The sequence below is a fragment of the Apteryx rowi genome, unplaced genomic scaffold (assembly GCF_003343035.1).
Source record: "Apteryx rowi isolate R43461 unplaced genomic scaffold, aptRow1 scaffold_0, whole genome shotgun sequence".
Classification (NCBI taxonomy): domain Eukaryota; kingdom Metazoa; phylum Chordata; class Aves; order Apterygiformes; family Apterygidae; genus Apteryx; species Apteryx rowi.
Genome location: NW_020447195.1, coordinates 11,541,345 through 11,553,248, shown reverse-complemented (window position 1 = coordinate 11,553,248; position 11,904 = coordinate 11,541,345). Strand labels below are relative to the sequence as shown.

General features: G+C 68.3%; 1 protein-coding gene across 1 annotated transcript; it reads right to left on the bottom strand.

The window, feature by feature from the left end:
• Positions 1-3,340: 3,340 nt before the first annotated feature.
• Positions 3,341-11,870, bottom strand: XKR7 (XK related 7). Its single transcript, XM_026057335.1, has 3 exons — positions 11,829-11,870; positions 4,547-4,748; positions 3,341-4,293 (listed from the first exon to the last, which is right to left on the bottom strand). Exons 2-3 carry the CDS (start codon positions 4,668-4,670, stop codon positions 3,341-3,343), a joined length of 1,077 nt encoding a protein of 358 aa, XP_025913120.1. The 5' UTR covers positions 4,671-4,748; positions 11,829-11,870.
• Between the last annotated feature and the right edge of the window lie 34 nt (positions 11,871-11,904).

Here is an 11,904-nt window from a genome sequence, read left to right as displayed (position 1 = left end):
CGCTCCGAACAAAACATCGGCCCCGGCGAAGAGCGGACGGCGGTTGGTCCCGGTGCGGCCCTCGCCCCCTTCCCTGAATCCGGGCTCCCAGGGCGGCTGCACCCCCTGCCCCGGCATTCAGGGTCCGCGCTCGGCCGGAGCCGCCCCCTCGGCGTGCCGGGGGCCGGGGCGCTGCCGGATCGGTGCTGCCGCCGGCACAGCACCGACGGGGCCGGGCGGACGGGGAGGCATCGAAAACCCCCTTCCCGGCAGCGGAGGTTTATTTTCCCCTCGGGTTGGGTCCTTCCGCCCCGGTGGGGACATGGCAGCCTGGAGCGTGGCAACGGGGCAGCCCGCGCCAGGGCCGGGAGCCCTCGGCTCCCCCCGGCACAACACGGCACGGCCCCAGCGCGAGCAGGGGAGCGGGCACCCACGCAGGCTCAGTCGCCCGCCCCGTGCACGCCGCGCCGCAGCCGGCTGCCCGGGCGTCATCGCGGGCGCTGCCGGGGTGCCGGCGCCTGGGAGCAGCCCGAAGGCTGAGGATACCGTGGCTTGAATGCATAGAAAAGCGACCCCGGGCTGCCGGCTCCCGGCTCGCCGGCGGGGACGCGGCACCCGCAGGGCACCCACGCGAAGCCCGGCTGGTGCCCGGCCCGGGGTGACCCCTCCGGCCGCCCCCGCCGCGCTCGGGGCCGGGCGGAGGGATGGGGCCCGGCGGGAGCTGCTGGCTGGGGTTGGCACCTCGCCGGCATGGCGCCGGGCTGCGGCAGCCCCACGGGGATGGTCGCTGTGCCTGGGCTCCAGCCGCCGCTGGAGAGGGGAGCCGCGGTGGTGCCGGCGGCCGCTGCCCTCCCCGGGGCCGCGCGGGGAACCGCAGGGCTGCGGCGCGGCGGCGGCATGGCCCCACCGGCCTCCGCGTCCCCCAGTGCCGGCAAAGGCAGCTTCCAGGCTCTGCCGCAGGCAACCGTTCCTGGGGGAGCGGTAACGACCCGCCGCCGCWCCGGCACGACCCGCCGCAGCCCTTCTCCTCCCTCCGAGGACCGCAGAGCTCATCACGCGGGTGACTTGGAGCTGCGAGCCGGGCCGGGCTCCCACCAGGGCCGTCCCGCACCCTGGCCGGCACGCAGCACCCTGCCGGCCCCCCGGGTGCCCCCCAGGAGCGGTTCCCTGAGGAAAACACGAGCCTCCTTCTCGGAAAGCAGCCACCGAACCTGGAGGCTCGCGGGGTCCCGGCCTCGCGCACACGGAGCCGCCGGGGCACACGGAGCCACYGGGGCACACGGAGCCGCYGGGGCACACGGAGCCGCCGGGGCACACGGAGCCACCGGGGCACATGATGCTGCCGAGGCACATGGAGCCGCTGGGGCATGTGGAGCCACCGGCACGGGGCTGCCGGGGCAGCGAGGCTGTGCCGAGCCGGGTTTGGCCCATGAATCGTGGCGGAGGCGGCACGCGGGTCGCGGCGGGGCCCAGCCCGCTGCCCCGACCCAGCGATGCTCTGYGGCCTCCTCCGAAAGGGTTTTCCGAGGCATCCAGTTAGCACCAGTTAGCACCAGTGACCCAAGCAACGACCCGTCCCAGCCTGCCGTCATCCCGGGCCTTCGAGCTACAGAGAAATGGGAAACGAAAGCAACGTGATGCCCCCGACGCCGCGCGAGCCGCGGCCCGGCGGTGGGCGAGCGGGATCCCGGCCGGGCGCTGCAGATCCGGGCTCCCCCACGCCGCCGCCGCTGCCGCGGGACCCGGAGTGTCCTGGGGCCGGGGCCTCGCGCTGGCGCCTCGGGGCGGCGGGACAAGGCACACGGCGCCGGCGCGGGGCAGGTACATTCAGCAGAGCCCTTTGGGCCAGGAGCACGCGGTTGCCTCCGCGCACCGTTGGCTGGGGGAGGCAGGGTGCAGGGACGGGGACGGGGACACGTTCACACCCGGTGCCTTGGACCGGGACACACTCACACCTGGACCTGGGTGCAGCCGTGYACCCTGGTCCCTGGGACGGGGACACATTTGCACCCAGACCCAGGCACAACCGTGCACCCCGGCCCCTGGGGAAGGGACACAGGGACACCCCCCCCCCCCGGTGCTTCCCGGGGGCAGCGGGAAAGGAGGGGGGGAGGCCAGATCCCGGCTCAGCTTTGCACCAGCGAAGGGGTAGGGAGGCTGCTGCTGATGGAAGGGGATGGACGGAAACTCCCAGACGGACGGTGATGCCCAGCCCAGGCAGGGGGAGCGACGGGGGGACCCTGCCCCAGGGACCCCGCCGAGCTGGGAGCGGCCGGGCGCCAGCAGGCACCGCCGGTCCCGTGTCCCCCCCCGGCCCCCGCGGTGCCGGCCGGGCCCTGCCTGCCCCATCAGCGCCGGCGGAGGTAGAAAATGTCACATAAAACRTCACCGTCAGGTGAAAACAAACAAAACGCGATGAGAAGCCGTTCCCACGGGGGCGGCAGGGCCGGTGCGGCGCCCCGGGGCCGCACGGGAACCAGCTGGGCCCTGGCCGGGTTCGGCCGGCCGCAGCCCCAACGCCAGCGGGGAGCGGGACCAGCGCGGCCGCGCGGAGCCTGCCCCACGGCTGGCGGCGCCCCGGGCGCTCCGTGCCCTGCCCCAGCTCCGGCCGGCTCCCCTCGGCACGGGCAGCCCCCCACGCACCCCCAGCGCAGCCCCGCTCCAGCATCCTGCTCCCGGCGCGGGCTTGGAGCTGGGTCTGGGCAGTGGCAGCACCCATGGGTGCTCCCCATCCAGGATGCCCCGTGCCCCGGCCTTGGGCACGCATGGGAGCCCAGCGTGCTCCCGCCGCCCGGCACCGCGCTGGGGACCCCGGCGCATCCCCGCTCTGCGGCACGGGGCTGCCCCAGCCCGGCCCGGAGCCCCTCACCGGCGCTGGGCACCGGCCGGCATCACGGTGCCCCCGCGCACCCCGCGGTGCCCGGCACCATCCTGCACCACTGACCTCCCCAGCCAGCACCAGGCGGGAGCCCAGCGCCGCGAGGCTGCTCCGGGCTCAGGCACGGGTGAGGTATCGCCGCGGGGATGAGCCCTCGGCGTGGGAGCTGGGCTGGCCACCCCAGGGGATGCTGTGGGGTGTGACGAGGCAGCCAGGTCTCAGCCATGGGCCCCACGTGCCCCCACGGGGCGGTAGCACCAAGAGACCTCGCCGGCTCCTGCCCGGGGCCGCCGGGGGCACGTCAGTGCTGGCGAACAGAAAAAAGGCAAAACGCTAAGGAATGGGACTGGCCCCTGCRGCGAGCCGGGGCCCCGCTCACTCGGGGCCGGCACGGCCCGTCTGCTCCCCGGCTCGCCGAGCCCCCGGGCTCCGGAAGGCCCCGGCACGCGGCGGGCAGGCGTGCGGCCCCGGGCCCCCTCGCCTCTACACGGTGGTCTCGTACTCCAGCACCTCCTGGGGGACGCCGGGCGTGCGGTACTGCAGGCGCGGCGTGGTGGGCGACGCGTACTCCAGCGCCAGGATGGTCTTGCGCAGGCGCCTGTCGATGAAGTGGGCGTCCCAGGCCGGGTACTTCTTCCTGGGCAGGTCTATGCGGATGACGGGCCCTTCTGTCCGCGGGGCGCGGGCGGCCGGCGGCGGCGGGGCGCAGGGCCGCACCTGGAAGACGGGCACGCAGCTGTCCCGGTCCCCCGGCGCCCCTTCCCGCTCCCCCCCTGTAGTCCGCGGCAGCGAGCGCGGGGGGCTGGTGACGACGTCCGCGGGTGGCCCCGAGGCCGGGGCCGGCGGCTCCTGGAAAATGCAGCCCCCGGACGGGGGGCCAAACATGGGGCCGTTGGGGTGCAAGAGGCAGTAGTAGATGAACATGAAGAAGATGCCGAGGGCGAAGCTGGAGCTGACCACGCAGACGAGGATTAAGGCGTCGAAGTCGGACGTGATCTTGCGGTCGTAGTAGAGGAACCAGAGGACGGTGAGGGCGGCGTTCTCTGACAGCGTGATGATGTAGTAGATGCACATGCGGTAGCGGCTCCGTCCCTCCTTGACGTTGAACCAGCAGAAGATGTAGATGATGCCCACCACCATGTTGTAGATGATCTCCTCCCACTTGGACATGCAGAAGTCCGTCTCACCCTGGATGATCCAGAAGGTCATGATGCACCAGTGGGTRACGATGAAGATGCCGAAGTAGAGCTGGAACACGGAGGCGAAGAGGGCGAACGCGATGGCGCGGGCGGCAATGGTGAAGAGGTGCCACAGGATCTGCACCACGGCCCCCTTGTAGGACATGGGCATCTTGTCCTCCCGCGAGTCCCGCAGCACCTTCTGGTAGGAGGCGATCATCCAGGCCAGGGAGAGGAGCGAGGCCGAGGCCGAGAGCCCTGCGGGCACAAAGCGGAGAGGGGCCGTGAGAGCGGGGCTGCGGGGGGAGCGGAGGGCTGGGGGACAACGGGGAGGGACGAGAGGGGCGCGACAGCAATCACCAGGCYGGAGCAGCCCGGGGTCCCCTCCCCAGCCACCCCAGCCCCAAACCGGTCGCAGTCTCCAGTGGCTCGGGCTCCGTCCAGGCCCCGCGTGGGGTTGGGGCAGGGGTCCCGCGAGCCRGGGACGAGCGCGCGGCGCGGCCGCCCTCACCCTGCAGCGGCTCGATGCTGTTCTGCTGCACCATGATGCTGAGCTGCAGCACCAGCTGGGGCGCGCTCTTCAGGAAGGTCTCCAGCAGCCGCAGCATGCTGATGTCCGCGCTCTCGAACATCATCCGCCAGTAGAAGTGGCGGCGGCGATGCTCCGTCTGCCACCGGCTCTGCAGCCCCAGGTACAGGGTGCGGAGGTACCTGCGCGAGGGAGGGCAGGGAGAGCCGTGAGACGAGTGGCGGGCGGCGACGCCGAGCGTGGTGATGATGCCGAGCGCAGTGGCGATGCCGAGCATGGTACCCCCATCCCGCCCCCCGGGTCTGGGCAGCTGGGGGGGGGTCCCTGCGTGCCAACGGCCCTGGGATGCTGGTGGAGGGGAGCTCCTGCAAACCCGGCCCAGCACCCCGCTGCCCCCGGGGCTCTGCCAGCTGCCTCGGCCGCCTGGCGCCGCGCTGGCCCGGGAGCCGTGGTCGGCAGCGCTGGAGTGAAGCCCCCGGCCGAGCGCCCCGTGCTGCGTGAYGGGGCCGTCCCGCTCCCCCGTGTCTCTGCTGGCCGTGGCGTTTCCCCTGCGCCCGTCCCCTTGCGCGGGGTCCGGCTCCCACCCTCCAGCCGGGGATCAGCCGGCGCTCTGCACCCCGGCACGTCGCAGGGGCTCTGGTCTCGGCCCTCGGCGCACCCGGCTGGTTCGCCAAGGGGATATTTTTGTCCTGGCTGGCGCGACGCCCGTCTTTCCTTCCCCTCTCCTCCGGCCACGCGGATGGGAGAGGAAGGAGGGACCAGCTGCTCCGGCGAGACCTCGCCAGGAGCCCGCGGGAGCTCCCAGGCACTCGTGCCGGCTGCTCCCCGGCTCTTGGCAGGGCTGCGGGAGCGGGCATGCGCCAGTCCTGGCCATCTGCTCGCCAGCCAGGGCTCGGCGGAGGTGTTCGTGGCACGGCTGCATGCACGGCTGCCTCTCGGCGCCCAGGGACTCCCTTTGCCGGGGTGCAGGGCACCCACGGCGTGGCTGGAGGAGGGCAGAGCTGGGCCCAGTGCGCAGGACGTCCCCGGCCGGACCTGCCCGCGGCCACCCCGGGGCCCCGGACCAGCTCGCAGCCTCCGCTGCGCCCAGGGAAGAGGAGGGAGAAAGAGGACGACGAAAACAGAAAGATCAAGCAAAAGGCAGGCGGGCTGTAAAGCGCCCCCCCCCCCCCCACCTAGTAAAACTGTCACGCAAACTGATGGCCATGATATCAGATCCATAAAACGCTGTCAGCCGGCTCCATTAGCCCGCGAGTGCCAGGAGAAGCCCCGATCCCAGCGCTTCCAGCCTGTCCATCAGCAGGGAGGAGGCAGGAGCCACCCTGCATCTGCTGCGGGAGGCTCCCACGGGACCTCCTGTGCCTGCTGCCCCCAAAAAGCTCATTTCTCATCCCGGGAAGTGGGTGCTGCCCAGGCCAGGGGCTCGCCGGTGGTGTGTGCCTGCAGGCTGCATGGCGCCGGCAGCTTGGCCAGGCAGGATGCAATGGGGGCCGCCGGGGCCCGGCAGACGCCGCGTGGCTGGTGCTAGCACCGTGCACGAGGCCCCCGTGCCGCACGGCCCGCGCGCGCTCGCCTGCTGCTGCCATCTGCTCCGGCCCCGGGCTGCTCCCGCTCGCCCCAGCCCGGCACTCCAGCTGCCGGCTCCCGCGGCCCCGTGTGGCTCCCGGCATGGCGCAGGTGGGACCAGGCATCCCGCGCGGCGCCGGCGCTGGCATCGCCCCGTGCGGGGCCCCGGCGGGGCAGCGGCGCAGCCGGGCTGGTTTCAGGCTTCCCATCTGGTGCTCGCGGCCCCGGGGCCACCTTCCTTATGGCTCCCTTCTGCGGCGCCTGCTGGCGGCAGCGGAGCCGGCCCGAGCACCGGCCCCGCGCGGCTGCTCTCCCCGCACGGCCCCGCCGCCCCTCACCGGCGTCGCTGCCCGAGCGAGCGCGAAAGGCCGCTTTCCCGCGCGGCCCCAGCAGCAGCCTTTCCTCGCGCCCTCCCTTTCGGCGAGAGTCGCCCGTCTGTCCTGCAGAGAGAGTCACAAAAAGACCTTCCGAGCGCTGGCAGACGAACAAGGCGTCAGTGTCAGCAAATGATGCGATTTTAATAGTCGCATCCCAGCTTCATTACGTGCCAATTACTGCTGGGTGCCGGCCTGGGACCCCGCAGCCAGCGCCAGGTTCCYGGGCGCCAATTTGTTTGTTTGCGTTAGTGTAGAAATGAGGCTTTAACGTGCAGCTCCAAAGGAGCGGCTAATTTTAGTGCTTTCTGCAGCCCATAACTCACTGCTCGGCGAGGGGAGGCCGCGTCTGCCAGGCTCCCGCCTTCCAGGGCTCCAGGGCCTGTGTGCCGAGCAGCGCGGGAGCAATCCGCTGCCCGCGGGCACAGCGCGCAGCCGGGGCTCGCCAGCGCTGCAAACGCAGGGCAAAGGCCTGAAAAAGGCAAATTCGCCCCTGCTCAGGGTGGCCAGAGGCTTCCCCCGTCCCCACTGCCCCCAGGGCGAGGAGCCGGGTTTGACCTTCCCGTGTCCAAGCWCCCTGCTCGGGATGCCCAGAGCATCCACGGGAGGGACGCCTGGGGCCGGGATGCTGCAGCGCCCGCGCTCCGGAGGCACCGCGGTGCCTGGGAGCTCCGGGAGAGCTGCGGGGTCAGGGCAAGCTGGGCCCTCCCCGGTGCCCCGGTCCCCGGGCTCCCATCTCCCCCGCTGCTGATTTGCCTCTCAGGGATCCAGACGGGAAGCGGGGGAAGCCCCCTGCCCTCCCCGCGTGGCTGGGAGCCCTGGATGGCGTCAGCGGCAGGAGCAGCCCCGGCAGCGAGCGGCACCGAGGGCTGAGCTCCCGGGAGCTGCCGCCATCTGTTCCCGGCCGGCGCGGCCAGCTCTGCCGCCAGGGCGCCGGGGCGGCCGCGAGCACCCGCTGCCCCTTYCCGGCCCCTCCAGCCCTGCCAGACCCCACGGCGGCCGCGCGCCACGCGGGACCTGCTCAGCGACGGGCCCCCCCTCGCAGGCAGCGGAGCAAATCAGGGCGACTTGCCTGGAAACCGAGGGAGCAGCACAGAGAAGCAGAGGGAGAAGCGGTCTGAATCCAGCCTTCTGCRGGCTGAAAATGCAGTTTTGCAGCTCWGGAATTCGTATCCCCTCTGCTTGCAAAAGGTCAACTGCTTTTTCTCCAAACGTGAACAATTTTTCACCCGGTGCGCATGCGGCTTSCCGGCAGCAATGCCGGCCCCACGGAGCTGCCCCGCGTCCCTGGGYAGAGCCTGGCTCCCGGAGGGATCCTGCCCTCCCCGGCCCCTGCGCGCCAGGTCCGGGCACCAGCGACCTTGCCCTCTCCACGTCACCAAGCTCAACAACCGGGCTTGTCATCGCCCCGGTCCCACTGGCAGCGGCGCGCGGCAGCCCCACGCAGGCAGCTCCGCCAGCAGCGCCTTCGCCCCGCGCAGCCGGCAGCTGCCACGCGCAGCCCCAGCGGCAGGGCCGGGGCCGGGCCGGGGGCCGCCAAACCCCCACGTCCGCTGCGCGCCCGGGCCCCGGCTCGGCAGCAACTCACCAAGTGACCCTCAGCCTCCCCCTGCTTTCGRCGGGGGCACAATTATTCTCCCATCGCCCTGTCACTTCCACAGCTCTCATTAAAACGAGATTTCATCTCCCATCAACTTGCCAGAATGAAATGCTGATTCTTATTTGTTATGCATTTGATCATACAGTTTGTGTTTCAACCCAGAAAAATATCCTCGTGCACACTGACAGAGCACCGCGAGGTTTTTATGAACCAAACGCAGCAGCAGCTGCATGAGAAATACGGAATCAATTACTTAAAAAAAATCATTTAATTTTCGAAAAACTGATGATGAGGCAGAAACCAGCAGAGCGGGCTCTTAGGGCTAATTACTACCTCCTTTGTATTAAGAAGAATAACCCGATGAAAGCCACTGCAGAATGAATCTGAAGGGCTTGGACGGGCGCTCGTCCCCGACACGTCCCTCCGGAGCCGGGCTTGTTGTCRGTGGCGTGGTTTGCCCCGTTCCCGGCTCCTCCCAGTGATCCACAGCCCTGTGGCTCYGACCTGTTGAGCCGCAGGTTCCCGCAAGCAGGCTCAGCCCCGGCTGCCAAGGGCCTCGCTATCAACCGCGCTCCGAGCAGTCGAAGCAATCCCGAGCGATCCTGGCGCCTCCTCAGCTCCGTTGCTGAGCCAGCTCCATCCTTACGGTGTCCCAATTATGGACTCCAGTTTTCAAGTGTTGGAGGAAAAAAGGTGCGCGGAGAAAAGCCAGGCCCTGGTTATAACCAAATTCATTGATCATCATCCCCAGATGAAAAAACAGGAGGAACCCGCCAGTCTAAGAGCAAATGGCACAGAGCACAATTTTCCTAAAAGGTAATTTGGGATATCTTTCCATAATCCTTCATTTGAACAAGGAGAAAATTGCTTTCTTGTTGCAGCCATTTTAATCCATTATACGTCTCRCAAAGCCAAATAATTAGGGAGAGCTCCACGCGACGCTGGTGTCACGTCAGCGCTGTGATTAAGGGCTCAGCATCCCTCCTTCCCCCACCTCCCTGGCATGCCATGACTCCCGGGGCAGGCGGGAGCAGCTGGGGCCACCTCGTGTTCAGGAAAATGCTCGATCCGGCCCCAAAAAGCCCCTTGGCCTGCACATGGGGCTGAGCAAGCAAAGGGACCGGCTTTAGAGCCGGCATCCTGCACGGGGACAAGTGCACCATGGAAAAGCCGCCCAATTTGAGGACGCGGAGGGCTCCAGCCCCAGGCAGGGAGAGCGAAGCCTCGGCGCGTGTCTGGGCACGGGGGCCGGCAGGGAAAGGGCAGCGGGGCGCGAGCCCCCGGAGGGAGGGGTGCGGGCTCCCGTCGCGGGCTCCCGTCACTGCCAAGGGGAGGCGGGCGAGCACGGCGAGGCCCCGGAGCACAGCCCTTCCCTTTGGCATTTCCACATTCGGTGAAAGAGCGGTTGACCTTTTGCAAGCAACGGGGATACGAATTCCTGAGCTGCAAAAACGCATCAGCACGAGCCGCGCGGAGAGGCCCCAGCTGAGCAGAGCCGGCAGCTCTGTACGCGGCTCCGCYTGCGGCCGCCCATTACCCGAGGACACGTTCGAGCAACCGGCACCGTCTCCGGAGGGCCCCCGGGGCAGCGCACCCGCGTGCGCGTGCTGAGCGCCCTGATTACAACTAACTTCAGCAGATTCTTGCAGCGGCCTTAATTCGGGACAGTCTCAGAGTTAGAGCTTTTAGTGAGCGTGTTTTTACACCCCCGAGGCCTGCAGCTGTATTTTTGTGATTTCAGTTTCCCTGCGGGACTGGCTGGAGCACAGCTGGGGCTCAGGGCTGTGCAGCAATCAATTTTCCGGGGACAAGACATGCCAAGGCAGTCGTGAGGCTGCCCAGGCCAGAGACGGTGCAAATAAATCAGGGAAGGGGGAGGTGTTCGGCAAGGGTCCGGGCAAGGTCCCAGCCCCCCAGCCAAGGAAAAGCCTTCCCCTCGCATGCAGTATTTATTCAGCTATAATTCAACACTTCTTAAACTGTCATATCCACCTGCACCAGATCCAGCCTCACTAATGGGTTTAGTAAACCGCATTTGACTGGTCACCCGAGCAAATCGCAGATCCCGAGATTAGAAAGAGCCTCAGCTGCAGCTTGAGCCCAGCATGTCCTGGAGGGTCAGTGCTGAGAGTTACCGCTTTAACTGGCTTAGGAGCCTCCGCGGTGCAGCAGATCAGGAGACCGCTTGCTCACAGACCCGGGAGCAAAACCCCAGCTGCAGCGTGGCCCTAGCTCCGGCTGGGCCCGAGCAACTGCCCACAGCGCCCTGCCCGGGGTCAAGGGCCGCTGCGGGCTGCCGAGGAGCCGGCTGGCTGGAGGGCGGCTGCCCTCCCCCTCGCCACCTCCTCAAGCACATTAAAGTCAGGGTTTACACCCATCCTGCAGCCACAGCTACCCAGATCCKCCTGCAATTGCCCCGGGGAAGGGGTGGGTCGGGTGATTGTGCCAGCGGTGAGGGAACACCAGCAAGGGGCACGTTACACTGTGAAACAAAGTTGGAGATCCCCAGAAAAGCAGCAGACAAATGCATGCAGGAAACAACAGAGACTAGGGGAGTCTCTGCTCCACAGTAGCTCACGAGGAGAAACAGCACCAAAATACAGCCTGAAAGCATTGCTTGCTCAGTGCATTGTCTCAGGAATTTGCCATTGTCTCCGCTCTCCTCCCAGCATCATTCCCCAGGAATCAGATCCATTGCAGAGCCCCGGCTCTTCCCCAGCACACGCTGCGGACAGAGCTCCGCCGAGCTGGGAGGGAGCAGTGCCGGCTCTAAGGCACCAGGAAGAAAGGACAGATTAGAGGGAAACGGTCCTGCCAATAAACCACCGCCAGACCTCTGGAGGGGCTACAGAGAAGCAGGCAATGGGGCTCGAGCCTGCTCGGGGCTGATCTGTGCCCCTCACCCTGCCTCCGCAGCCTGTCTTTYCTCAGGCCCAGGAAGGGGCAGACAACAGAAACACACCCACAGTGGGGATACCCGGACAAACTGGGGGAAAAAACACCGCCTCCTCACCCTGCGACCCTGCTTATAACCAGCTCCAAGAGCAGGAGCATGGAGACACTCTGGGAGGGGGGGGGGAGGTGGATCTGTTCAGTGCCCGGCAGAGTCACTCCACATCCACCAGGCCTGGCGCCGTGGCCAGGGCCAGGCAATCACCCTGCCAGACCCAGCACTGCCCAGCCACGGGGAGAGCAGGCCTGTGCCACCCAGCTGGGCTGTGGGCACCTCGCACCGGCTCCTGCCCACACCCTCCTGCACCCTCAAGCAGGCTCTGCTGGGGCTTTTCCACCCCTTGTCCCTCCTGCCGCAGCTGCAGAGGGGTTAGTCCCCATCCACCCCAGCTGCCTTGGTCCCCACTGCAGCCTGCCATCCCTGCCTGTGTCCTCACCCAGGACTCCACTGCTCCCTGCCGTCCCTGCATGGGACCCTGCTCTGGGTCCCCATCACTCTCTCCTGGGTTCAGGCTGTGCCCCCAGCACCCCCGCTTATATCTCCACTGCACCCCACCATCCTCACCGGGGTCCCCACTGCACCCTGCTATCCTCATCAGTGTCCCAGCCATCGCCATCCATGTCCCTGCTGCTCCACGGTCCCCATCTGTGTCCCAGCCATCCCCACCAGTGTCCCCAGTGCACCCTGCTATCCCCACCTGTGTTCCTGCTGCACCCCACCACCCCCTCCAGCCTTTGCCCATGCCTGGGTCCCCCTGACCCATCCCTCCCTCCAGCCCTGCCCCAGCTGCAGCAGGTGGATGAGGCCCTGCAGCAGCCACCTCCTCCGGCCCATGCCAGGCTCTGTG